Source organism: Oncorhynchus clarkii, chromosome 13, assembly GCF_045791955.1.
Source record: "Oncorhynchus clarkii lewisi isolate Uvic-CL-2024 chromosome 13, UVic_Ocla_1.0, whole genome shotgun sequence".
In the NCBI taxonomy this organism is placed as follows: domain Eukaryota; kingdom Metazoa; phylum Chordata; class Actinopteri; order Salmoniformes; family Salmonidae; genus Oncorhynchus; species Oncorhynchus clarkii.
The window spans coordinates 47,373,964-47,401,226 of NC_092159.1; the positions used below are offsets into that span (position 1 = coordinate 47,373,964).

Consider the following 27,263-nt stretch of genomic DNA (forward strand, 5'->3'; position numbering starts at 1 on the left):
CAGCTCAGGGCAGACGGGAGACTCTGGCAGCTCAGGGCAGACTCCGGCAGCTCAGTGCAGACGGGAGACTCCGGCAGCTCAGGGCAGACGGGAGACTCCGGCAGCTCAAGGCAGACGGAAGACTCCGGCAGCTCAGGGCAGGAGGGAGACTCCGGCAGCACTGGGCAGGAGGGAGACTCCGGCAGCACTGGGCAGGAGGGAGACTCCGGCAGCGCTGGGCAGGAGGGAGACTCCGGCAGCGCTGGGCAGGAGGGAGACTCTGACAGCTCTGGGCGGTGCGTGGAGGTGGCACCGGATAGACCGGACCGTGAAGGCGCACTGGAGCTCTCGAGCACCGAGCTTGCCCAACCTTACCTGGTTGAATGCTCCCGTAGCCAAGCCAGTGCGGCGAGGTGGAATGGCCCGCACTGGGCTGTGCTGGCGAACCGGGGACACCATGCGTAAGGTTGGTGCCATGTACCCCGGCCCGAGGAGATGCACTGGAGACCAGATGCGCTGAGCCGGCTTCATGGCACCTGGCTCGAGGCCCACTCTAGCCCGGCCTATACGAGGCGCTGCTATGTATCGCACCGGGCTATGCCTGCGCACCGGGGACACCGTGCGCCTCACGGCATAACACGGTGCCTGCCCGGCCCCTCTCTCTCCACGGTAAGTACGGCGAGTTGGCTCAAGGCCTCCTACCTGACTTAGCCACACTCCCCGTGTGCCCCCCCAATAATTTTTTGGGGCTGCCTCTCGGGCTTCCTTGATCGCCGTGACAACTCCATTCGCCGGTATCCCTCCTCACACTGTTCCAGAGAAACCCAGGCGGACTCCGGCACTCTCCCTGGGTCGACTGACCACCTGTCTATCTTGTCCCAAGTTGTGACATAGTCCAGATCTCGCTGCTGCCTGATACCACGCTGCTTGGTCCTTGGTTGGTGGGTGTTTCTGTAACGGTCGTCGTATGAAGGAGAGGATCAAATCGCAGCGTGGTAAGTGTTCATCTTGATTTTTAATATCAATAGTGAACACTGAAACAAAAACAATAAAACGACAAACGAACAGTCCTGAACGGTGAAAATAAACACCCACAAAACACAAATGGGAAAAGGCTACCTAAGTATGATTCTCAATCAGAGACAACTAACGACACCTGCCTCTGATTGAGAACCATACCAGGCCAAACGCAAACACAACATAGAAAACGGAACATAGACAACCCACCCAACTCACGCCCTGACCATACTAAAACAAAGACATAATAAAAGATCTAAGGTCAGAACGTGACAGTAGCCTACAGCCAACCTTGACATTGATGTTATTTCGTTGATCCAAGCAGTGGTACACCACTCTGCATATTAAACTTGATCACGTACAGTGCCTTCAGAAAGTATTCACACCCTTTGACTTTTTCCACATTTTGTTGTGTTTTACAGACTGAATTTAAAATGGATTCAATTTAGATTTTGTGTTACTGATCTACACACAATTACCCATAATGTCAAAGTGCAATTTTGTTTGTAGACATTTTTACAAATGTTTGAAATGTTTGGAGCCAATAAGTATTTGTTATGGCAACCCCAAATAAGTTCAGGAGTAAAAATGTGCTTAACAAGTCACATAATACATTCCACCGACTCACTCTGTGTCAAATAATAGTAGTTAACATTGCTTTTGAATGGATAACCCATCTCTGTAGCCTACACATACAATTATATGTAAGGTCCCTCAGACGAGAAGTGCATTTTAGCACAGATTAAACCACAAAGACCAGGGAGATTTCCAATGCCTAACAAATAAGGGCACCTATTAGTAGATGGGTGAAAATATAGAAAGCAGACACTGAATATACCTTTGGATGCAGTATTAATGCACCCTCGGTTACCGGAGAGGAAGGAAACTACTCTGAGATTTCACCATGAGGCCAATGCTTATTTTAAAACAGTTACAGAGTTTACTGGCTGTGATAGAAATGGGATTTGTTTGATTTGCCACAAACATAATGCTTGTATTCAGGACAAAAAGTTCATTTCTTTGCCACTTTTTTTTCTGTTTTACTTTAGTGCCTTATTGCAAACAGGATGCAGGTTTCCAAATATTTGTATTCTGTGCAGGATTTCTTCTTTTCACTCTGTCTATTAGGTTAATATTGTGGAGTAACTACAATGTTGTTGGTCCAGCCTCAGTTTTCTATCACAGACATTTAAACTCAGTAACTGTTTTAAAGTCATCATTGGTGAATACTTCCCGAAGTCACTGTAATTAACGGCAGTATTAAAGGCATTTTAGTGGAAAAAAATATAGACACCTGACCCAGAACTACACTAACAAGTTCCGAGGTTAGGGACCTTTTACTGTAAATCAACATTTTCACATTACAGAGTAGCTTTTCCTATTTCCAAAAACCCTTTACAGTCTATTATTCATTAAACACATAACCTGATTAAGTGGCTTTAGGTCTACCATCTTTTACGCTAAAGTAATCAGCAGAACTCTAATTTTAGGGAGATGTTACTGCATATCGACTGCACTAGTTTGAGACTGCCATCTAGCCATATTTTTTTTGTTGACTTGACGTCACTTATGGTAAAAGGAAAGCAACCGGATCACAACTGTTTTTTTGTACATATGCTTTCGCCAACAGGTTTCATTTAATAATCCCAAGTGAAACACCCAGAGAGCTATGTCTAAATATGTCGCTCTGATACACCTAAGAGCGATAATTTGTTTATTTGTCAAACGGCAGTCAAGCATCGATCATCATGTCACCAGAATTAGACCCTCAATATCTATTGGAAATGAGCATCAAGATTACCGTGAACTTTTACCAACCTGTGAAGTTCATAATAATTGATTTCATATGTAGCCCAATAAACTGAATGGTTTCCCGAGTCATACCATATCGTCGCGTGAATTTCTCACATAAATAATTTTACGGGCACACCGTCGGCATTTACATCACAGCTGTTAATACGGTATGAATTTACTCGTATACAACTAGATGGAAACGTGGTTATTGTGATACACCTGATAAAATGTGATACATTGATTATAATACTAATTCCTAGCTAAATTCCACAAGTTGTACACAATAGCATTCTGTCGTATTAGATATTTAATTTGCAATAGCTTTTGTTTCAAAACCTTTTTTTATATAATTGATTTTTATATGGGATACAGATACTTTATCTATACGGCGCCTTCAACATTAAACATATTGCGACAAAATTAGGTCCTCCATTTCACACCATTTTCGGAACATAGACGCAAAATATGCACGTGTTCCTTCCAAATAGCTTTGAATGTGACGTTACGCAATGTGCTGCGGTGTAGTCAGTTCACGGCGGATTAATACTTAACTCGGACCGAGCGTGACACTTCCTCATGCAATAAAAGCCGAATCTCCTTTTAGTCCGCCGGCATTTCAGCATCATCACGGCAGTTCAGGTTTGATATCGGATTTTCAGGCGTAGTTTATTTATCGTTTTTATTTATACACTTTGTTTACAAGATGCCTGGATTTTCCGACAGAGATCGTGGTAGAGATAGAGGGTAAGTGTTTGAATGAATTTTAGGCGAATTTCAACACCTCGTTGTCTTGCCAGAAATGGCTGACATGACGCACGGGATAACCGTAGATACCGTACTTGTTTAGCTAGCTAGGTATATTTCGATTCTTGTTTTTTAGACTGCCGTTTTTCAAAAAAAAAAGGAAACTATCGAAATGTGTTCAGAATTAGAACGGAGTTCGTTTTTTTTAAAGGCCTCGTTTCGTCATGGAACTAGCAAGAGGCCTGATCTGAATCCGAAAATTCTTAGCTGGAGGCCTGCTAATTAAAATCACGAACCACATAGTCAGTGGTTGTAAATGTCTAATTTACCGTATCACAGTTTCATAACGTTAATCTTAACATTAACATTGTGCCTCATCGTACAGCAAGTGTCAGAACCGGTAAACTAGCCGACTAAATGTATTTGTACGCCATGTGGCATTATTGAATGCGAATACAAAATGCCGGCCGGTTTTTTTTTTTTTTTTTCATTGTTCATGTGCGGGATATATATTGAAGATTGCTGTGGGTTTTTTTTTAACGTGACTCAGTCCAATAAACCAAGCATTTCTTCTAGTTTGTTAACGTTGGCAATAGCTTCTGCATCGTATTGAAGTTGGGATAATGTCATGTTTAATTAGTTACACGCTTACTGCTAGTGTTCTGTTAAATCTACATTTTAAAAATACGTTTCTTTGTTTGGCGTTTAGTCAAGCGAGTTTATCCACAGGTAACCTACATCTCTTTTACATTGGTTGCCGTGACTAACATTAGACCATCCATTTCCCCAGTTATGGCAGTGGACCACCTCGTTTTGGAGGCGGCGGAAGAGGAGGAGGTGGTGGTGGGGGGAAGTTTGGTAATCCCGGTGATAGACTGCGCAAGAAGCATTGGAACCTTGACGAACTCTCTAAATTTGAAAAGAACTTCTACCAAGAACACCCGGATGTTAATCGGAGATCTCCGGTATGTATTCTAGTGGTCAAAATCCAGATGCAGATTTACTCGAAATGTTATGCAATGGTCATTGGCATGTGTTCTTGCATGGGTTCCTTTTTTGCCCAATCACCAATGGCCATTTGCTGTTGTCTTTTGCATTGCCATGCCAATTGATCTGAGTCGCTACATGTTTGTCATTGCAGCAAGAGGTTGCACAGTACAGAAGTACTAAAGCTGTTACTGTGAAGGGGAGGGACTGCCCTAATCCAATTATGAAGTTCCATGAAGCCAGTTTTCCAAGTATGCACATCCACTAATATCTGACACATTCAGTTGAAAAATGTATTTCTGATCCGGACTTGTCTTCAATGGGTTAGTTTTCATGTACCACCCCCTCTTTCCACAGCATACGTGATGGATGTCATTAACAAAGCAGGCTGGTCAGAACCAACACCGATCCAAGCACAGGGTTGGCCACTGGCATTGAGTGGCAAGGACATGGTTGGCATTGCACAGACAGGCTCTGGGAAAACTCTCTCTGTAAGTGTTGTGAGAGTCCTAGCCTTGATAACTATTTCAACAACTTAGAATTGCTCTTAAAATTAAGAGGACAGATGGTGTTCTTTTCTGTAATGCCATGTCAATTTTTTTCTGCAGTACTTGTTGCCTGCAATCGTGCACATTAACCACCAGCCTTTCCTGGAACGTGGAGATGGCCCTATTGTAAGTACCCATGTATATTCAGACTTGTATCTAATCTCACATCCACACAACATGGATTTATGGTATTCAATCTTTCTTTCAGTGCTTAGTGCTTGCCCCTACCCGTGAGCTGGCTCAGCAGGTCCAGCAGGTGGCGGCAGAGTATGGCAGAGCTTCTCGCCTGAAGTCTGTCTGCGTTTATGGTGGTGCGCCCAAAGGGCCACAGCTCCGTGACCTGGATAGAGGTAAGTTCCACAACCGCTCTATGTATTTGGCTGATTTGAATCTATGGAATTTGGTGTTAAGAATTGTTTATTATAGGTGTGGAGATTTGCATTGCCACACCTGGCAGGCTTATTGACTTCCTGGAGGCGGGAAAGACGAACATGCGCAGATGCACTTACCTGGTCCTGGATGAGGCTGACCGAATGCTCGACATGGGTTTCGAACCACAAATCCGAAAGATTGTGGACCAAATCAGAGTGAGTTCTGTTGTGATGCATTCATGTGCTAAGAGTCTACTGATCTCACTTGGTATATTCTGACTCCTTCCTTGTTCTTTCCAGCCTGACCGACAGACGCTGATGTGGAGTGCTACCTGGCCCAAAGAGGTGCGCCAGCTGGCAGAGGACTTCCTGAAGGACTACGTCCAGATCAATGTAGGAGCTCTGCAGCTGAGTGCCAACCACAACATCTTACAGATCGTGGATGTTTGCAATGATGGCGAGAAGGAAGACAAGTGAGTCCTGTCTGACCTGTGGCATTTCTGTAATGTTTATTTAATGGGTGGATAATATGACTTAGGCGCTAGTTGTGTAGTCACTAATTGAATGCTTCCCGGCCTTCCCCTTCCAGGCTCCTCCGCCTACTTGAGGAGATCATGAGTGAGAAGGAGAACAAGACCATCATCTTTACAGAGACCAAGAGGCGATGTGATGAGATCACTAGGAGGATGAGGCGGGATGGGTAAGTGACATCAATACTTCGTTCTTTAAACTCCGGGTAATCATGTGTTTTACTGGACTCAATTGACACTTGCTCCTTTTAGTTGGCCAGCAATGGGCATCCATGGAGACAAGAGCCAGCAGGAGAGGGACTGGGTGCTCAATGGTGAGTTTTATCACAAGAACAATTTAGTATGACACAACCTCTTATGGCCAGCTATCAATTTCCTTTCCTTCTTTCAGAGTTCAAGTTTGGAAAGGCGCCAATTCTCATTGCCACAGACGTCGCCTCCAGGGGTCTAGGTTAGTTTCATTCTGTCCTTGGTCCCTTGCACCAACTTTTTTTCCTGAAAGAAAGTGGTTCTTTCTGTAACTCTTCTGCCTTCTGAGTTTCTCCCCTATCTGAAGGAGCGGTCTTTTGGGGCAGGGCCTTGGCATGACACGCCCAGGTCTCCAGAGGGGGAAGGAGGACTCTTGGAGGTGTCCTGACTGGGACATCACCCAGTCACATACAGAGGTGGCGGGGTCTGAGTGCTGACTATCACGCTGGGCTGCCCAAAAGGGGGCCTAAATGAGTTAGCTGCTGCACCCCTGTAAATGCAGCTGTTCTCAGGCATCGGTTTGGACTGCTTCACACCCAAGCTCATGGCTCCACCAGGCTCTGTTTCCATGTCTTGCATGTCGGTTTTAGGCATTGCAAGTCATCGAGTTCTGGAAGGTGTAGCTTTCTCAAAGCATGTGTGACAAATGTGGCAGTTTCCTAAACTTCTGTTTTGAGAGCAGTTGTAAGTCCCATTACACGTTCACCTCTGTAATGATGTGGCTACTGGCGCCTAGTGTCAGTGGGTCATGTCGGTTGGCTGGGGATAAAAATCCAAGCTCGCACTCCTCCCTCTCCTGCGTTTCAAGTCATGTCGAGACCTGCCAACGAGAGACATTTGATCACGTGAACACTGGTTCTGGGAATATCTTGCCTTGATGAGACTGGGGGTACTTTTGTTATGGTCACAGGAGTAAGTGGCTCAGTCTTTTAGCTTTTCCCAATTGTTTATGTTCTTGGCAAGACATTGCAGTGTGGCCTTTATAGCGAGCTTCTTATGAGTGTGGGAATAAAGGGCCTTCGTTATCACCATACGGCCCTTGTTTTGAGGAGGCAAGTGCGCATAGTGGCCTTACTGTGTAGAAGCACCCTGCAGTCACTTGGCATTGTGTGGGGAGTTTTCTGCAATGGGAATGGACTAGTGAATGCATACTCTATGGTAGGACTTCTGCTCTCTTTTTTTTTTAGGGGTGGGGGCTGTTAGACTTGAGGGGCTATCTGTATTGGGAAGCATTTGGAGTGTGCATCGTTTCTCTCTTCCCATTGTAGTATCCCCACAGATTAAGTCTTTCTGGAGTTGTCTAATGCTATTCTTTACAGCCTAGTGGAAAAACCAGCTACATCCAGTGTCTGGTTGTACTAACTTTGCTCTTTTGGTCTGGCTGTTGTGGTGTGCATCTTTGTGCGCTCCTTTTTTTGCCACACCGCAACACATCCTACAGATGTTGAAGATGTGAAATTTGTCATCAACTTTGACTACCCCAACAACTCTGAGGACTATATTCACCGCATCGGCAGAACTGCCCGGAGCCAAAAGACTGGCACAGCCTACACCTTCTTCACCCCCAACAACATGAGGCAGGCCAGCGACCTCGTTGCTGTGCTCCGTGAGGCCAACCAGGCCATCAACCCTAAACTCCTCCAGATGGCGGACAGAGGAGGTAAATCTAATTGGTGAGATACAGGAACTGTGGTTCAGCTGCAGCCATTTTTTTTCCTTTTTGTTGACGTGGACAGTCAAAGCTATGGGATCTTGATTTATTTTTGTTAGCCATTTACCCCCCCACAGTGTTTTCCAATGTACCCATTTCATATCACTCAAACTGGTGTGAAAGACAACTCTAATTTGTTGTTGGTTTTTCCTTTCAGGTCATTCAAGGGGAGGCAGAGGTGGTAGTGGATTTAGGGATGATCGCCGGGACAGGTACTCCTCCGGGGGCAGGCGTGACTTCAGTAGCTTTAGGGACAGGGAAAACGATAGAGGTTTTGACAGTGGACCAAAGAAGGTATTTGGCACAAATTCACAGAGTGGAGGCTATGGGGCAAGTGGCTTTGACAAAAGCGGCAATGGTTTTAGTGGCTACGGCAGCAACGGCCAGTCAAACTATGGTACCAGCCAGGCCGGGGCGTTCCCAACGCAGAACTTCCAGGCCCCACAGTTTAGTGCCAACCAAGGAGGTGCACAGAATGGCATGAGCCATCAACAGTTCCCCTTCACGCAGCAGCAAGCACCACAGCCCATGGTGCCTTACCCAATGCCCCCTCAATTCCCACAGTAAACATGCACATGAAAGTAAAGATGGTAACTTATTGCTTTTTTGTCTTGTTTAGTCCTATACTCTATCCCAAATTGTACTGTTTAATTTTTTACGCAGGGTTCAATGGATTTTTTTAAACCTCTATCAAGTCCTTGTGGGGGGGGGGGGGGGTCCTGCAGTGCAGCAATAGTGATGGCGCACAGTTTTGCTTTCTTTTACTTATTTAATTTGTTACATTCCTCAGTGATGTTTAGTCTTATTTTGTACTAGTTATTGCAGATGTATTGTTTTGTCCCTCCTGTACCATTTAAAGTGATATGTTAAGATCTTAACTGGGAGGCACTGCATGGCCTTTCGATTAAAAACCAAAAATACCTAATGTGTTGTCTTCTTTTACACCATTACATGAATTTCTGGAAATGCTTTCCTGTCCACTTTGCTTCAACATCAGGTAAATGGCTGAATGCTCAGGGGTGGTAATCTTATGTCTGGCAGAATCTATGAACATAGTCAATAGCTTAAATTAGTTACTGCTTGACTACGCAGCACTTAAAACTGGTGGGGTTGTGACTTGGCATAACTGCGAGTCTATGTAATGGTGTAGTTGGCTTTAAAGACTTGCTAGGAAAGGCTCTCGGATGATTACGTTATTAGCGTTTTTGAGTCATGGTTCCTTCTTCCACTGTTAGTGGCGCTGTGTATGTAATACTTTACCTAATGCATTAAGGAGGGAGTGGCCTGTCTACTGGAAACCCTACCAGCTGTCATGTCTTGAACAGCCTTCTAAATATTGACTGTAGTTGCTGCTTTTGATTTATTTTGGAAGGGAAATTGGCGGTCAACTCCATCTGCCATCCATTATATCCTGTAGTTACTCAAGTATTTACCTAACGTCTTTCTCTGCCTGCTTTCACTGAGCACATGAAACCATCCTCTCCCATCCCTCTAGCAAGCTGGTGAGGGTTGGGTAACTGGTTGACCCTGTCTGCCCACTGAGGTGTTGGCTTGTTTGGGTGAAGTGACAAATCTATTAAAGCTTGACAAATGTTTTGACAACTTCTACTGTATCCATTCTAGATGGCAAACAATTCATGAAGATAGTGACTGTACTGTGATGTCGGGACCCTGCTGGAGAAAAGTATGGTACTCATGAGCTCAGATTCTTCTAGATGGCGAGAGGTACATATTTTCACAACTGTGATCTGAATGGCCCTGAAGTACATGGCCAAAAGTATGTGGAGACCTGCTTGTCGAACATCTCATTCCAAAATCATGGCCATTAATTTGGAGTTGGTCCCTCCTTTGCTATAACAGCCTCCACTCTCTTCTGGGAAGGATTTCCATTAGATGTTGGACCATTGCTGTGGGAACTTGCTTCCATACATCCACAAGCGTATTAGTGACGTCGGGGAACTGATGTTGGGCGATTAGGCCTGGCTCACAGTCGGTGTTTCAATTCATCCCAAAGGTGTTCAATGGGGTTGAGGTCAGGGCTCTGTGCAGGCCTGCCGGGCTCCCGTTCTAGAGGCATCACTAAAGACAACCTGGTTCGAGTCCAGGTTGTATCACAATCGGCCGTGTTTGAGAGTCCCATAGGGCGGTGCACAATTAGCCCAGCCTCGCCAGTGTTTGCCGTCATTGTAAATAAGAATTTGTTCTTAACTGACTTGCCTAGGCAAATAAAGGTAAATAAAGGCAAATAGGCAAATAAAGGTAAAAAAAAACAATTTTAAGTATTCCACACCGATCTCGACAAACCATTTCTTTATGGACCTTGCTTTCTGTGAGCTTGTGTGACCTACCACCGCCCGTTGCTCCTAGAGGTTTCAACTTCACAATAACAGCACTTACAGTCGAACTGGGCAGCAATTTGACAAACTGACTTGTTGGAAAGGTGGCATCCTATGATGGTGCCACCTTGAACGTAACTGAGCTCTTCAGTAAGGCCATTCTAATGCCAATGTATGTATATGGAGATTGCAACAAGTGTGGCTGAAATAGCTGGGTCCACTAATCTAATTTTAAGGGGTGTCCACATACTTTTGTATATATAGTGTATGTTTGGCACGTTAACTGTAAATACTGCCTGCTTTTTCCTTTGTTAGTAGCCTACGAAAGCTGGTTATATTTATTTATCTTTCCTTGTTTGCTGCAGCCTCGCCTCTCTTATGACTGGTGCTTTCTCATGATCCAGCAGTGAGAAATAAACAGTGGCAACAGGACACAGTGAATCACAGACAGGTATTATGTTCTTCTGCATCCACTCATGTCTCAATTTGTAAATGTGCAATTAAGAAGTGTTTCAAAGAGAGCGATTCTTTAGAGCTCTTTGTCAGGGTTGAAATGACACGTTAGCGGAGATGGCGCCTATGGACATGGTCGCCCTGTTCCTAGCTCGTAACCAACTTTTTGTGTGTTATTTCTTACATTATTTGCTCATAACGTTTCTTACATTATTACCTCCATCCGAAAATAACTTTTGGATATTAGATCGGCAGTCTCGAACCAGCATTTGGACCAGAAATTCAACGTTCCGAATTCTGACATTAATATTTCTATATTTATTATTATTTATTTTTATTTTGGGGATTTGAGTGTATTGTTTTGTACTGTCAGGTATTAATCCACTGTTGGAGCTAGGAACATAAGCATTTATTTACACCCGCGATAACATCTGCTAAATATGTGTACGAGACCAATAACGTTTGATTTGATATTCACTAGACATTTCCCCAAAAACATGGGCCTGGGCCAACATAACTATTAAACACACTCTCGGGGACCCTTTTTTTAATGTTTTCAATGATTAAGGGAATGCCCTTTTCTGCTATGTTCCCATAACCCTTGTAGTTCAAGCCCTGCTCTTCAGTGTTACTTACCTTGACTGAAATGTGTTCTCTCTGTAAATGATTTGTGTGTTCTTGACTGAGCCTCTCCCAGATAAATGGCAGCCAGGCTTGCATAATGTGGAATTTAACCAGGTATGTGTTCTGCCCTGTGGTGTAGTTGGATAGGGGAGGGGTGTGGTGGGGTTACATGTTAAGTCAGTAAATGAGATTGGATTTTTACAATGCAGTAATATGCAGCCCCGGTAACCCACACCTTATGACCACATTAGGAAAACCTGAACTTTGAAAGATGTGATTTTGTCATCACCAGCACTGCTGCTTTACTCAGGATGAGTATTTTTTAACTGGGATTATGAAGTGAGATAGGCCTACATCTTTTTTAAATGAATGATAAAGGGACAAATCTGGGTTTGGCAGATGCCAGGAGAACGCTACCTGCCCCGATGCATAGTGCAAACTGTGAAGTTTGATGGAGGAGCAATTATGGTCGTTAGATCCAGTGAAGAGAAATCTTAATGCTACAGCATACAATGACTTTCTAGTCGATTCTGTGCTTCCAACTTTGTGGCAACAGTTTGGGGAATGCCCTTTCCCGTTTCAGCCTGACAATGCCCCCGTGCACAAAACCAAGGTCCTTACAGAAATTGTTTTTTTGAGATCGGTGTGGAATAACTTGACTGGCCTGCACAAAAGTCCTGACCTCAACCCCATCAAACACCTTTGGGATGAATTGGAACTTTGACTGCGAGCCAGGCCTAATTGCGCAACATCAGTGCCCGACCTCACTAATGCTCTTGTGGCTGAATGGAAGCAAATCCCAGCAGCAATGTTACAATATCTAGTGGAAAGCCTTCCCAGAAGAGTGGAAGCTGTTAGAGCAGCAAAGGAAGGACCAACTCCATATTAATGCCCATGATTTTGGAATGAGATGTTCGACAAACAGGTGTCCACATACTTGTGATAATTTAGTGTATGGCATACAAGTAACTGCCAAAATATAGAAAACCAGCATAAATAGGGCGTTTGGTCACCACGAGCTGCCAGGTTCAATGCGCCTTGGTATAGTTCTACAAGTGTCTGGAACTCTATTGGAGGAATGTGACATCATTCTTCCATGAGAAACTCCTTTATTTAGTGTTTTGTTGATGGTGGTGGAAAACGCTGTCCCAGGTGCCGCTCAGGAATCTCCATAGGTGTTAAATTGGGCTGAGATCTGGTGACTGAGACACACTCATGCCCTTTAAACCCCCTATGCATCTTTGAAACCCTTCTTTTAAAAGTCACTGAGATCTCTTCTAGCCATGGTAACCAAAATAATAAATGGGCCTTTTTATACATGACCCTAAGCATGATGGGATGTTAATTGCTGTCAATTGCACATGCCTGTGTAATTATATACCAGGTGGTGTCAGAGGAAGGCTCTAAAAATGGTCAAAGACTCCAGCCACCAAAGTCATAGACTGTTCTCTCTGCTACCGCATGGCAAGAAGTACCGATGCACCATAAGACTGCTAAATAGTTAACCAAATAGTTAACCCGGACTGTCTGCATTGACCCTTTTTGTACAAACGTGTTTTTACTCATTGCGTATGCTGCTGCTACTGTTTATTATTTATCCTGTGGCCTTGTAACTTTATTTAGTTATGTGCCTCTACCTCTAATTACCTCGTACCCCTGCACATCAACTCAGTACTGGTATAGCCAAGTTATCTTTACTCATGGTGTATTTATTATAACTTGTATTATTACGTGTTATTATTTTTCTATTATTTCTCTATTTTCTTTCTCTCTGCGTTGTTGGGAAGGGCCTCTCAGTATTTCACTGTTGTTTACAAGCATGTGATGAACACAATTGTATTTGATTAGATTTTTTTGATTATGAGGGTACAATGCACATACACTTATAAATGTTTGTCTTTCTACCGTCAGCAGAGGACCCAGCTCTTCCCTCAGCGGTAAGTGTACTCTGCATTCCTCTCTGAGACCTTGACTCCTTATACTAGGTGTGGCAGGTAGCCTAGTGGTTAGAGTGTTGGACTTGTAACCGAAAGGTTGCTAGATTGAATCCCTGAGCTGACAAGGTAAAAATATGTTGTTCTGCTCCTGAACAAGGCAGTTTACCCACTGTTCCTAGGCCATCATTGAACATAATAATTTGTTCATAACTGTCTTGCCTAGTTAAATAAAGGGAAATAAAATATATATATAAATACTAAGAGGGGTAATTCAACAGGGTGTGTGTCTGATAATCACTGATACTCAGAAGCCTGGGGAACTGTAGCCTACTATACTGTAGTGTCTGATGCTACAAACAGAATACAATGCAAACCAGCACGACCACAATTTGACTTCCTAAAATAAAGTTGTTTTGTTTATTATCTTAGGTTGTTGTAACTTGTCTAGTTTCACTGCACCCTTTCTGTAGTGGGCCAGTGTGTCAGGCTAACACAACATTTAAATCACACTACTACAGATAGCTATTACGTTTTCCTTAGATATTTTTGTGATATTTTTGCTACCCACAGATCACACCCTCTTAGTCTGATACCCTCTAAACATTATTGTCCTTCTCTGTTTGCTTGGGTGGCTTGTTGGGTGGATAGCACAGTTGGAATGTGGTGTGCCCAACCTTCAATAAAGGTGTATGTAGTAGTAACTAGGATGATTCTTGTTGGATATGTTTTTATGCCGTGTGAACTTTGGGCATTGTTTGGCATTACACTATAGCCTTTTGGTGTTCTGGCATTTCATCCCAAATATGTCTATAATCTATTATTGGTCATGACAACTAATCAGTGGTTTAATGTCATTACTAGATCATTCAATCTCCAATGTTTTAAGGTGGAAATGAATTTAGATTGGTTTGATTGAAGTCAGTAAATGTGAGTGAGTAGCACCCTGGAATCTAACAGGGGACTGGCCCTGCCACATTCCAGTGTTTCTCCATTGGAAGTCTACCAATGAGGAATCACACTGTTATAATAATGTGTATCTCTTAGTGCTGACTCCCTTGATTTAGAAAAGCAGTGCCTATTCAACAATGTCTATAACAAAACCATCTTTATTGATTTTGCCCAGGTAAGACAAAGTAAATATATTAAAAGATAGGAATGCAGGTGTGTAGGAATGGAGAGAAAGTGAGAGAGAGAGTGGGATGGAAAACAGGAGAGAGGAACAGGTCTACCCAGTCTGTTCCTCTGGTCTAGTGCCTTCATGATGACACACCTGTTCTTTGGGGTGGAGCTGAGACAGGTGGCTGCTCTTTAATTAGAGAGAGGAGACACGGCTAGAGAGAGAGGTACAGCGAGTAGAGGGAAGTGAGGAGTAAGGTCATTTCACTGGGACTGACAGAACACACAGCCTCCCAGGATGTTCAGCAAGAAGAAGGAGTACGACCTGGTGAAAGTGGCACAGTGAGTTTGCCCTCCGTTGCCTGAACTTTGATGTGTCATGCTTCCTTCTCTTTTCTCTGTCTCTTATTTCTCTTTTTCATTTCATCTCAGCCTGCTTCTATTCCCTGGAGGGGCGACCTGGAATCTAGTCCACTCCACATGTGGGCATTTGTTGACTGGTCTTTTCTATGTCCGACTTGGAATTATAGTGTTCTTTTGAGAGTCTGCAGTCTTCCAGGAAAATGCAGGAGATGATTTAGATGAAGTATCAGATTAGATCTAGGAGCACTTAGTATTGTCTTACATAAGCGTAAAATATATCTTATCTGCCGCTGATGGATGATGAGACAAGACAATCATTTCTGTAGTAACTGTCACAATTTGTTTACTTTACAGAGAAAAGAGTCATCTCATTGGTTTTTGGACTGTGTTGTATGTAACCACTGATGTGTGCCTTTAGCAATGGGGTGTGACATGAAGGTGCATTGATCTTCCACATTGCTCTCAGTATTCAGTAGATGGCTGCTCTGACTAATTATGTAGACAGAGCAACAATAGCTCTGATGGATAATACTATGTTACACTAAAGTGGCCTGGCCCGGTAACAAAGAGCCCAGAGCACATAAAAGCACTGTTTGAAGAAGTGTGATCTCACAGAAGTGAGTGACAGACAGCAGATGTGGAATGTGTTTCGGTACATCGCTGGAACGCTCAGGATTTATGTTTATATAGAGAAGAGGGTATGTACTGTGTGTTCTGTTGCTTAAACAGGTTCTTTCAGATTTGTGTATATACAAAGTTGCGTAGAGATGAATAAATAGTATGTTTTTGTGAAATATGTGCTATGTTCCTTTCAAGTGTGCCTTGATAAATCAATAATCTGAGCCTTATCTTTCAGTTCCTTTACATCACTGAACACTGTGTCACTCACCACATGCAGGAACACCCTCCACATCACTCCTACACTGGGGTGTGTCTTGGTGCTACAGGGTGTAGAGTCTGGATCCTTTGCAGCTGTCTATCTTATAGAACCAGCAGGGTGACTTTTAGGCTTCCCTTTAGTGTCTGCCTGTCACACTCCTACTCACCCTGACATGTGTGTGTGCTGTTTGCTTTGGTACGGTAGCTATGCATTATCTAACTCCTTTTAACCTTCTTTAGGATGTGACAGGGTATGACAGGATATGTCTGCCAAACCTATGTGGACTTTGTCATTTTACCACATATACTAACAGAGATAAGCAGTTGCCTAAATGACTCAGAACTGTCAACAAGGCATGTATGAGATACTGGATACCACAATGTTGAAACAGTAAATCTCTCCCCCCACTATCGCTATTCGTTTTATTGTCCTATTGGAATGTAATTGCATTCATCAGCTATTAACTTGGATCAAAGCGATTCATGGGGACATCAGTAGAATTCCATGTGCTATGTCACCCATTCACTGTAAATTCCTGAGGACACTCCTCAATAATCCATCAATGTGAGGGTGTGTACGAATAAATAGCTGACTTTCATAACAGCGACTACGAGTAGGAATGACAGAACAATAAGTACAAGAACATACAGACTTAAAGATATGTTGATTGCTAGATGAGTGTAGATGAGTGACAGTCCTTTGTGGAGTTGGATGGGGGAGACTGAGGAATACTTTTTGTCCGGTTCTCATTTGGATTATTCTACCAAACCTGGAGTCTGGTTCTCATTTTGATTATTCTACCAAACCTGGAGTCTGGTTCTCATTTGGATTATTCTACCAAACCTGGAGTCTGGTTCTCATTTTGATTATTTTACAAAACCTGGAGTCTGGTTCTCATTTTGATTATTCTACCAAACCTGGAGTCTGGTTCTCATTCGGATTATTCTACCAAACCTGGAGTCTGGTTCTCATTTTGATTATTCTACCAAACCTGGAGTCTGGTTCTCATTTGGATTATTCTACCAAACCTGGAGTCTGGTTCTCATTTTGATTATTCTACCAAACCTGGAGTCTGGTTCTCATTTCGATTATTCTACCAAACCTGGAGTCTGGTTCTCATTTGGATTATTCTACCAAACATGGAGTCTGGTTCCTGAACATTCAGGTTGCTCTACGGATCTTTCTTAGATAGGGCTACTGGTTTCAACAATGTGTCAATTACACTGATGTGAATGGAGGTTTGTCTTTTCTCTTCCCAGGAGCCAAGGTAATGATGTGGCCGTGCTGGTGGCGCGCATGCAGAGCAATGCAGACCGGGTAGAGAAGAATGTGCTGCGCTCTGAGGAGCTGATGGCTGTGGTAAGAGGTCCTACCATCCCTGCCCACACACTGCCTGTGTATGTAATTACACAGTTATACATACACCTTTACCTAACACGTTTAACAGATCATTTATCAATGTGCAATTCAACACAAATGTGTCATGATGGGGAGTGCCTTTCTGTTTCTGTTCCAGGACACAGTGAATGACAAGAAGGACAGGCCCTTACTGCACCAGAAGGAGAATACAGAGATCCTAGCTGAGGCTGAGGGGCTGCTGAAGGATCTGTTCCTGGATGTGGACCGGGCCAAGAAGCTTTCACACCCACAGGCTGGAGAGATAGAGATTGAGTGAGTTCCGGCAAGAACACACACACACACACACACACCCACACACACACACACACACACACACACCCTTTGAATATATGAAACAATGGTTTTGTGACATAGATACTCTCCCAGAGGCTCTCAGAGAACATTCTGAACACTCATGTTCTCTCTTTCCCTCTTTCAATATGCCTCTTATTTCTCCTTTTTTTCTGGTCCTCAGTGTGAGAAACCTCCATGACCGCTGGTCTAAGGACTGTACCATGTACCGGGACCTGTATGAGGCAGTGCAGGAGGTGGAGCTCACTCCTAGGATTGACTGGTCTCAGGTGCTGGAGGAGAAACAGGTGAGCCTGCCATATCCTTGGTAACACTCTATTCAAGACCAGTATGACCGTAGACGGTACTGTCCTGCCATTATATAACAACTTTGGTTGACCACCGCTTTCTGCTGGTGCAACCAAACCTTTGGTATTACCTCCTAGTTGCTTGGAGTAACATATCTTTCTGAATGTAGTAGTAGTGGTACAAAACTTTATTATCCCCAGGGGGAAAACAGCCAAACAAAGTTAACAAGACATGTGGTTGAGGTAAACATACAGCTGAACTCTAGAGGATTTACTATACCTGTGTGTTGTGTTGTGTGTTATAGAAGCAGATAAGTGCAGAGAGGTACGGGCCCAACATGTCTGATGTGGAGAAGCAGATTGCCTCTCATAACATCCTGCACCAGGAGATCGAGGCCTACGGCTCCCAAATGAACCGCAGCAGCACTGGCTCTCCGGTAACGACTACAAAGCCCTCGGCTTCCTTCTTCATTCTGAATCTCACCAAAACTAGGGATGAACTCTGAACAATGATTATCATGGTTTGTTTTCTGTCCACAGGCAAAGTTGTCTACCTTTCAGAGACAGTACACAGATCTCTTGGTGAGTCCAGAAGTTATGTAATACATCTGTGTGTGCATTAAAGTATGGCTCTGACATGTCAAAGGGGATCAGAATGCTACACTGTTGTGGTTGTATTTGAACCTTCAACCATCGTTGACTATAAGATAGTCCAGGTGTGACTGATCTGTCTCTCCCCATGCTGTGTGGTGCAGGAGGCCTCCCTGTGGAGACACAGGTACCTGGCCTCTCTGTATGACTACATGCAGGGCTGCAGTAAGGAGCTGGTCTACCTGAGCGAGTACCAGGAGAGGATCCTCAGGAAGGACTGGAGCGACCGCATGCTGGACCCCCCAGGGGTGCGCATGGAGTACGAGAAGTTCAAAAACAACACTCTGCTAACACATGAGAGCGAGACCAACCAGCTACAGATGGATGGGGATCGTCTCGTTGAAATGAAGCACCCTGCCAGCTCTACAATACGGGTATGTTTATATGGCTACAAAATGTAAACCTTTCCCATTGTAATAGCTTAAGTATAGGACATTGAGTTACTCACCTCATCATCTACTTTGATCTTCCATGGGGCAATATGCTTGGTTTGTCTCAGGCACACAGCGACGCATTGCAGAACGAGTGGCAGAGCTTCCTAAACCTGTGTATCTGCCAGGAGGTACACCTTGACAACATAGACAACTACAGGAAGGTACGTCATCTCTTAACCCTGGGAAATGACATTTCTTATGGCTCGTTGTCATGGCTCAATGTAACATTGCTCCTATGTGTGTTCCTACCTACAGTACCAGCTGGATGTAGAGACCTTGTCTGAGTCCATGAAGAGACTCAACTCTAATCTGGACCCCAAATCACTGAACAACAAGAAGAACCCAGAGATCCTGCTACAGCTTGAGGTGAGATTTGGTTTATTCTTTGCATCTAAGTTCAGTCGTTTCTATGACGTACAGCATTATTTCAATCTGTTCTCTAATATCTTCTGTACCTCATATCCTCAGGGTGATGAGAGAGCGATAGAGAGGAACGAACAGCGCCTCATAGCCCTGAGGGAGTTCAGCAGCACCATTGCCCCTCTGAAGCTGCGGCGCATCCGCCCCACCAAACCCACCCCTGTGTTGTCCCTGTGTGAATGGACCAATGGAGAGGTAGAAAATAGCTTCATAGAATAGCATTGTGAGAGTTCTGAGAAGTTAAAGGGCAAGCTAATGTCCTGTCAATTGACAGCTGTAGCATAATATAATGATGCAAACTCCTGTCACCCTTAGGACTCAGTGTCCCAAGCAGAGAAGCTCATGCTAAAGTCCAACTTAGACGATGAGAACTGGGAGGTCCAGACCAGCACTGGGAAGACCAAAACCCTGCCTGGAGCCTGCTTCCTGGTCCCACCGCCAGACACTGAGGCCCTTGAGAAAGTGGAAAGGTAAAGAGGGAGAAAAAAAGACTCCTTATTACAATGACCCAAAACTTAACCATCATCACAGGCAAACTGTAATGACATTGTGTGTGTGTGTGTGTGTGTCCAGTCTGTACAGAGAGCTTTCTAACCTGAAGAGAAAGAGAACTACTCTGATGGCCTCCCTGAGGAGCCCCGGTGTGGAGGTGGTGCGCTCAGTGAGAGCAGGTGAGTGGAACATCACTCCACTTGCTAAGAACTTTAGCAGAAATCATTTAGTTTGAACTCACAGTGGGACCCTAGTAGATACAGGGGACTAGACTCAGTGTGGCCCTCTCCTGTCCCCTTATTTCTCACTGTGCCCTCTGCTTGTCCTCAGCCCCTGTGGCTAATGCCCCAGTGGACCCAAAGACCACGGTGCTGGCCAGCCAGCTGGACAAGATCAGCAAGAACCTGGACCACAGTGAGAAGGACATCCTGAGCCGGCTGAGGGCCCCTTTGGATCGCAGTGACCCCACACATGACCTGGCCAACAGGCTGAAGGAGCATGAGGTGAAGGGATTGTTTTTTATTTCAGACCACTGCAGCCTGCTACATAGCACCATTATAATGGACAGTGTGTTTCTAGAGTGTGATATCCATGTTGTGTTTTGCCCTGCAGAGGGACACCCTGACTGTTAGGAACCTGGAGGCAGAGAAGGCAGCGGTCCAAAGAGATATGGATCCCATCCTAGCCCAGAAGCCCCTTGGGCCCACCACCTCCACCCTGTCCCTCAAACTGAGTGGTCTTAACAACAAGTTTGACGACACCAACGTCCTCTGTGACCTGTACAACAAAAAGTAAGAATTTAGTTTACAATGTGAAATTTTAAAAAACGATGTAAAGGTTGCGTTAGCTATATGTTCTTATTTTTTGACTTATTATTTACATCCAATTCCTCAAGATTATTCTCACTCACTAATTTCTTTATCTTGACCAGAGCCACAGCTTCCATGTTCTTGGAGAGGCAGATAAATATGGTGGACAACTCAGTCTCTGGCTTTGAGGAGCAGCTGGCTGAAGATGCTGCCCTCCCTGATGTTCCCAACGTCCTCCAGACACGGATCGCGAAGCTTCAGGTAACAGTATTTCAGTCATATGACTACTTAAAGTTCATCACACATCATGTCATTATGATGGACTCTTACAAGTTGCAGTGAGTGTTTTGCTTTGATTGACCCATCCTCTTTGATCAGTCCCCTGTGTTTCTCCCTTGTCCTACAAACAGAACATGCGCAAGGATGTAGCGTTAAAGCAGGACGAGATGCTGAAGCTGAGCAGGGACTTGGAGTCCACAGAGCAGCTGAGCAGCTCCCTGCAGAAGGGCTTCCACGAGTACTGCCCAGACATCCGCCGCCAGCAGACAGAGGTCAAACACCTGAAGAACCGCTATGCCAACGTCAACAGTCAGCTACAGGAGAGGTGAGAACCCCATCTGTCCCACAGCTAAACCTTTTTCAGGACCCTGTCTTTCAAAGATAATTCATAGAAATCCAAATAACTTCACAGATCTTCATTGTAAAGGGTTTAAACACTGTTTCCGATGCTTGTTCAATGAACCATAAACAATTAATAAACATGCACCTGTGGAACAGTCTTTAACACACTAACAGCTTACAGACGGTAGGCAATTAAGGTCACAGTTATGAAAACTTAGGACACTAAAGAGGCCTTTCTACTGACTCTGAAAAACACCAAAAGAAAGATGCCCAGGGTCCCTGCTCATCTGCGTGAACGTGCATTAGGCATGCTGCAAGGAGGCATTAGGACTGCAGATGTGGCCAGGGCAATAAATTGCAATGTCTGTACTGTGAGACGCCTAAGACAACACTACAGGGAGACAGGATAGACTGCTGATCATCCTCGCAGTGGCAGACCACATGTAACAACACCTGCACAGGATCGGTACATCCGATTATCACACCCACGGGACAGGTACAGGATGGCAACAACAACTGCCCGAGTTACACCAGAAACGCACAATCTCTCCATCAGTGCTCAGACTGTCCGCAATAGGCTGAGAGAGGCTGGACTGAGGGCTTGTAGGCCTGTTGTAAGGCAGGTCCTCACCAGACATCACCGGCAACAACGTCGTCTATGGGCACAAACCCACCGTCGCTGGACCAGACAGGACTGGCAAAAAGTGCTCTTCACTGACGAGCCGTGGTTTTGTCTCACCGGGGGTGATGGTCGGATTCGCGTTTATCGTCGAAGGAATGAGCATTACACCGAGGCCTGTACTCTGGAGTGGGATCGATGAGGGTCCGTCATGGTCTGCGTGATTTCCTGCAAGGCAGGAATGTCAGTGTTCTGCCATGGCCAGCGAAGAGCCCGGATCTACGTCTGGGACCTGTTACCCCCCCAGAAATGTTCAGGAACTTGCAGATGCCTTGGTGGAAGAGTGGAGTAACATCTCACAGCAGGAACTGAAAAAACTGGTGCAGTCCATGAGGAGGATATGCACTGCAGTACTTATTGCAGCTGGTGGCCACACCAGATACTGACTGTTACTTTTGATTTTGACCCCCACTTTGTTCAGGTACACATTATTCCATTTCTGTTAGTCACATGTCTGTGGAACTTGTTCAGTTTATGTCTCAGTTGTTGAATCTTGTTATGTTCATACAAATATTTACACATAAAATAAACGCAGTTGACTGTGAGAGGACGTTTCTTTTTATGTCAGAGTTATATATGTCTTGTGTCTGTGGTTACTTCTGTGGTCTATGATATACTGATGCTTAAAAAAAATATATTGTTATAGAACGGTTCTGCTGCAAGAGGCAACCAACAAGAATCAAGGCTTCCAGAGCTCTGTCCAATCATTGAACTTATTTTTGACCAACCTGCCTAATAATACGATCAATCCAAGTGATGGACTTTCTCAAATTAACTTCAAGCAGAACTCTCAGAAGGTTTGTGGGTTTATTTTTGTGTTATTTTATCTCAACAATTGTCCGTGCTATGAACATCGTCAGTTTTCTGCAGTACATTTTTTTTGGTTCTTATTGTGTGTTTGCTTTCTTTTCAGAGAGTGGTGGAGGACATAAAAAGGAAATCAGATGATGTGGGCCTAGCAGTGAAACAGTCCCGTGACTTGCAGAATGTCCTCAATGTGAGTTTTAAAAAATACATCTAATCAGAGCTACCATTAAAAATGTCCATATCAGTTGAAGGGTTTTGGTCAATGTTGTTCTTAAAAGAGAAAATATATATTCACCATGTCTTGTAGGAGTATGAGGCCAAATCTGATAAGTACCGTGGTACACTGAAAGATGTGGATGATGAATATGCCAAAAGACGTCACACATCCGCCATGGCTGACGCTGTGCTTAAAAAGGTATTGTGGACCTGAGAGACTGCAACAATCCTCATCCTATAGTTGACTTAATTTGCATTCAAGTTTGGGCATTGATTCAATATCCATGATCTGACTAGAGGCTGTATGTTTCTGTTTCAGGAAAGAGCTCTACTGAACCTCTACTCAGAGGTGTCTGCAGAGAATGATCAGCTTCTCAACAAGATGGGATTGGCTAAGAACATAATCGCCCAAGTATGACACAATTACTTTGTAAAACATCAACACAGTGGATTCTGTAATTCCTAATTAAAAAACCCACTCTAGTATAGATTAAAATATATTGTCCACTGTTACCTGCTCTGAACAGAATGAAGAGAAGGTGAGCCAGGTGGTGGTGAAACAGGAGCGGCAGCTGCAGAGCCAGCAGAAAGACCTGGAGGAAACAGACGTTCTAAAGAGAGAGCTGGCGGATGAGACCACCAGGCGCTCCCATGCTGAGAATGAACTAGCAACATACAGAAAGAGGTTTATTTCACTGAAAAGCCGTAGAGGTGTGGAACGAATGGAGGAGAGGGAAGTTGTGCAGTACTACCGTGACCCCAAACTAGAGGGTGACCTGGTGTCCCTGAAGAGTCGAATCCAAGATGAGACTATAAAACACTCTGGCACCCAGACAGAGATAAAGGTTGTCAATGAGAATATCATCCGCCGGGAGACTGAGCTGACAAATGTCAAACCTAGGCTGTTGACCAAGGTGTTAACTGAGTTTGAGAGGGACCCCCAGCTTGACAAGGAGGCCACCAAGCTGAGAGAGGAGATGCGCAAGCTCGAGCAGGAGGTCCAGGTGAGAGATACAGAGACGGTCCACATGAAGACTGAGATCACAGTTCTGGCACAGAAGAGACCGACTATCAAAGAGAGAGTAGTGAAAAAGGAGGTGGTGAGACTGGAGAAGGACCCGGAGATGCTGAAAGCAGTTCTGACCTTTCAGACCGAGATCTCAGAGGAGGGGTTAAGATCCAAGTCCCTCAATGATGACATATTCCGCACTAGGAGCCAAATAAACACACTTGAGAGGATCATTCCCACAATCCAGCCTAAGATTGTTACCAAGGTGCTGAAGAGGGTGGAACAGGACCCAAAACTCATTGACGAGGTTAAGACTATTCACACCAGCCTGGAAGAGGAGAACAAGATAAACAGTGATTTGATGAAGGAACTCACCAGCCTCCAGATCCGCTACAGTGAAGTGGAGAAGGTACGGCCCAAGCTTGAGGTCAAGGAGATCATCAATGAGATCTACAGGGTGGACCCTGAGACAGAGGTGGAGCTGGTGAGGCTAAGGAAAGAGCTGCATGACTCTAATCGAAACCGCACTGATCTGGAGAAAGAAATCGACTCAGTTATGGTGGATCTTAAAACTCTGCGTTCCCAGAAACCCAAGTCAGAGTACAAGGAAGTGACCCAGGAAGTGATTAAAGAGGAGAAGAGCCCAGAGGTCATCAGGGAAATTAAGAGGTTGAACGACCAGGTTTCACTTCTGCGGGTTTCATATGACAGCACCCTGAATCTGCTGAGCCGCCTGCGCAAAGAGAGGGATGAATGGAAGGTTGAAAAGTCTAAGTTAGAGACAAAGCTTGTAAACAAAGAGGTGGTCAAATATGAAAATGACCCCCTACTGGAGAAGGAGGCTGACCGTCTGAGGAGAGATGTGAGGGAGGAAATCCAGCAACGACGCAACATGGAGGAAACTGTCTTTGACCTGCAGAACAAGTACATCATGGTGGAAAGGCAGAAACCAGAGGAGAAGATTGTGATGCAGGAAGTGGTGCGTCTTGAGAAGGATCCAAAACAACTCCTGGAGTATGAAAAGCTGAACAAGAACTTGGATGAAGAGGTTAAATCCCGTAGAAAACTGGAATTGGAAGTTCGACAGTTGAGAGCCCTGGTTGAGGAGAAAGAGAGAAACTTGGCACTGATGGACGACCGGCAAAAAAAGATTCAAGTAGAAACAGAGCTTAGACAGATCAAATCTCGCATCCTTGAGCTTGAAAATAGCCCTCAACCCATTGCGGAGAAGATCATTATTGAGGAAGTCCTCAAAGTGGAGAGAGACCCCAAGCTTGAGAAACTAACCAGTGGCTTACGCACAGACATGGATATGGAGGAAACCAACATCAGTCAGTTAGAAAGGGACATCCGAAACCTGAAGATCAAGTTGGACATCCTGCGCAAGGAAAAGTCAATTGAAAAGACTGTATATAAAGAGGTGATTCGGGTGGAGAAGGACCAGAATGTGGAGGCTGAGAGGGACCATCTCAGAGATCTAGTGTTGCAGGAAAGAAGTTCCAGACGGGATCAAGAAGATGAAATCCAGAGACTTAATACCAAAGTGACCCGGCTCCAGACCACAAAGTCAAGCACCTCTCACGAAGAAACAAGCATCACCCTCAATAGAGATTCCCTGATGAGAGAGAAGGAAAATCTCCTCCAAACACTGAGGACTTTGGAGTCTGAGAAACATGATTTAAGCATATCGTTCCAGCTGCAATCCAAGCTGATGAGTGAGAGAAACCAGATAAACAGGCAAAGGGGCTTCAAGATGGATTCTGAGGTACAACGTCTAGAAAAGGACATCCTGGATGAAAAAGACCGGATACACCAAAAGGAGACCTACATTATGGAGCTGCAGAACAATCTTAAGAAAGAGGACCACTCTGAGACACACACCAGAGAGACCAACCTCTCCACTAGAATCAGCATCCTTGACCCCGAGACTGGCAAAGACATGTCACCATATGATGCCTACTTAGAGGGCCTGATTGACCGCAACAAGTACATCCAGCTTCAGGAGCTAGAATGTGACTGGGAGGAGATCACCTCAATGGGTCCAGATGGGGAGAACTCGATTCTGCAGGATCGCAAGAGTGGAAAGCAGTTCTCTGTCAAGAATGCTCTAAAGGATGGCCGCTTGACCCAGTCCGATCTGCACCGCTACAAGGAGGGTAAAATGCCTATCTCAGAATTTGCTCTCCTGGTCGCTGGGGATTCCAGACCAAAGCCTTACATTGGTCCAATCGCAACACCAAGGACACCGACAAAGACCACTGCGGCATCTTCTTTGAGCACAATGCCATCATCACTAAGGTCTTCCTACTCAAGTCTCACAAACAATAGATACGGCAGCAGTAGCAACCTGAATATTTCTAGCGGTGATGAGCTCTTCCCAATCTCTGGGGTGCTGGACTCCACCACCAACAGCCGTATGTCTGTACGTAGTGCCCTGACTCGAAACCTTATTGACCCAACCACAGCCCAGAAGCTCCTGGAGGCACAGGCAGCCACGGGTGGCATCGTCGACCTCAACAGAAAGGACAAGTTCTCTGTTCACAAAGCAGTTGAGCTGGGTCTCATTGACAAAAGTCACATGCATCTGCTACTGAATGCTCAGAAGGCCTTCACTGGAGTGGAGGATCCTGTGACCAAGGAGCGTCTCGCAGTAGGGCAAGCGGCTGAGAAAGGCTGGATACCTCAGGATAGTGCCATGAGGTACATGGAAGCACAGTACCTGACTGGGGGGCTGGTGAACCCCCATAAAGCTGGTCGCATCAGTGTCCAAGATGCTCTTAACACCAAGATAATTGACAGCACAGTAGCCAAGAACCTCCAAGACAAGTCTGCCCACACCAAAGAGTTGATTGACCCCATCACGAAAGAGAAGATCTCGTACAAGGAGGCAATGGATCGCTGCAAAAAAGATGTCACTACAGGGCTCTTGCTGCTCCCTGCAGCCTCCAGCGGTGACTCCAAAGATGCACCATCATACTCCAACTATCGAATCCCTGGCTCCTACAGCCAAGTCTAGACATGTGGCTGACACACATGCCAGATCTAGAGAGATGCTACAGCTCCACGTGCTAAATAGAAATTCACATCACAACAACACAAACACATGTTCTTTTGATGTTTTTATGGTAAAGGTAGAACATTTTTATAGTTCTGATTGTTGAAGTCAGAAAATGTCTAGGTTGAACTGTATACATTTACCTGTTCTTTATTGATGCTATGATTCTCAAGAGTTGCTGTACACATAATTTAAATTAATGTTTGGTGAAGAGCTTTCTTTGATTTGTTTTTCAGTATTGTGAGAGCCATTTCTTCCAATAAACTTTCAAATAAGCACTCATTACATTTTTCAAAACAAACGTTGGTCTCTGTGTATGATTACTCCTATATGATGGTGATAATTGTTGAAGTTCCAAGTTGTTTATTTGTCACATGGACAGGAACACATTGTGGTGTACTGTACATAGTACAAGGACATTCTTGCTTGCATGT

General features: G+C 44.6%; 2 protein-coding genes across 3 annotated transcripts; both read left to right on the forward strand.

Moving 5' to 3' along the window:
• The first annotated feature begins 3,317 nt into the window (after positions 1 to 3,317).
• Positions 3,318 to 8,855, forward strand: LOC139364927 (probable ATP-dependent RNA helicase DDX5). 2 transcript variants are annotated; one of them, XM_071102165.1, is made up of 13 exons: positions 3,318 to 3,534; positions 4,325 to 4,499; positions 4,676 to 4,772; positions 4,879 to 5,012; positions 5,130 to 5,195; positions 5,278 to 5,419; positions 5,496 to 5,656; positions 5,741 to 5,913; positions 6,030 to 6,140; positions 6,223 to 6,284; positions 6,362 to 6,421; positions 7,661 to 7,879; positions 8,088 to 8,855. In XM_071102165.1, the coding sequence occupies exons 1-13, from the start codon at positions 3,494 to 3,496 to the stop codon at positions 8,495 to 8,497; spliced, it is 1,851 nt and encodes a 616-aa protein (XP_070958266.1). In that variant the 5' UTR covers positions 3,318 to 3,493; the 3' UTR covers positions 8,498 to 8,855. The 2 variants fall into 2 exon arrangements, with proteins under 2 accessions (XP_070958266.1, XP_070958268.1); XM_071102167.1 differs by having other exon boundaries at positions 3,357 to 3,534; positions 7,661 to 7,892.
• Positions 8,856 to 14,553: 5,698 nt separating this feature from the next.
• LOC139364928 (envoplakin-like) lies at positions 14,554 to 27,130 on the forward strand. The gene is made up of 21 exons (XM_071102168.1): positions 14,554 to 14,738; positions 16,899 to 16,998; positions 17,156 to 17,310; positions 17,513 to 17,636; positions 17,942 to 18,073; positions 18,177 to 18,218; positions 18,392 to 18,661; positions 18,787 to 18,882; positions 18,977 to 19,087; positions 19,190 to 19,336; positions 19,457 to 19,611; positions 19,715 to 19,812; positions 19,964 to 20,136; positions 20,246 to 20,424; positions 20,565 to 20,703; positions 20,853 to 21,046; positions 22,389 to 22,539; positions 22,656 to 22,739; positions 22,857 to 22,964; positions 23,085 to 23,177; positions 23,293 to 27,130. Exons 1-21 carry the CDS (start codon positions 14,695 to 14,697, stop codon positions 26,788 to 26,790), a joined length of 6,093 nt encoding a protein of 2,030 aa, XP_070958269.1. The 5' UTR covers positions 14,554 to 14,694; the 3' UTR covers positions 26,791 to 27,130.
• The last annotated feature ends 133 nt before the right edge of the window (positions 27,131 to 27,263 follow it).

Coding starts and splice junctions, on each gene's coding strand:
- LOC139364927 (XM_071102165.1), top strand. CDS start 3,494: ATGCCTGGATTTTCCGACAGAGATCGTGGTAGAGATAGAGG. Junction 3,535..4,324: donor GATCGTGGTAGAGATAGAGG/GTAAGTGTTTGA, acceptor CCATTTCCCCAG/TTATGGCAGTGGACCACCTC. Junction 5,013..5,129: donor GCTCTGGGAAAACTCTCTCT/GTAAGTGTTGTG, acceptor TTTTTTCTGCAG/TACTTGTTGCCTGCAATCGT.
- LOC139364928 (XM_071102168.1), top strand. CDS start 14,695: ATGTTCAGCAAGAAGAAGGAGTACGACCTGGTGAAAGTGGCACA. Junction 14,739..16,898: donor GACCTGGTGAAAGTGGCACA/GTGAGTTTGCCC, acceptor TTCTCTTCCCAG/GAGCCAAGGTAATGATGTGG. Junction 19,612..19,714: donor GCCCTTGAGAAAGTGGAAAG/GTAAAGAGGGAG, acceptor GTGTGTGTCCAG/TCTGTACAGAGAGCTTTCTA.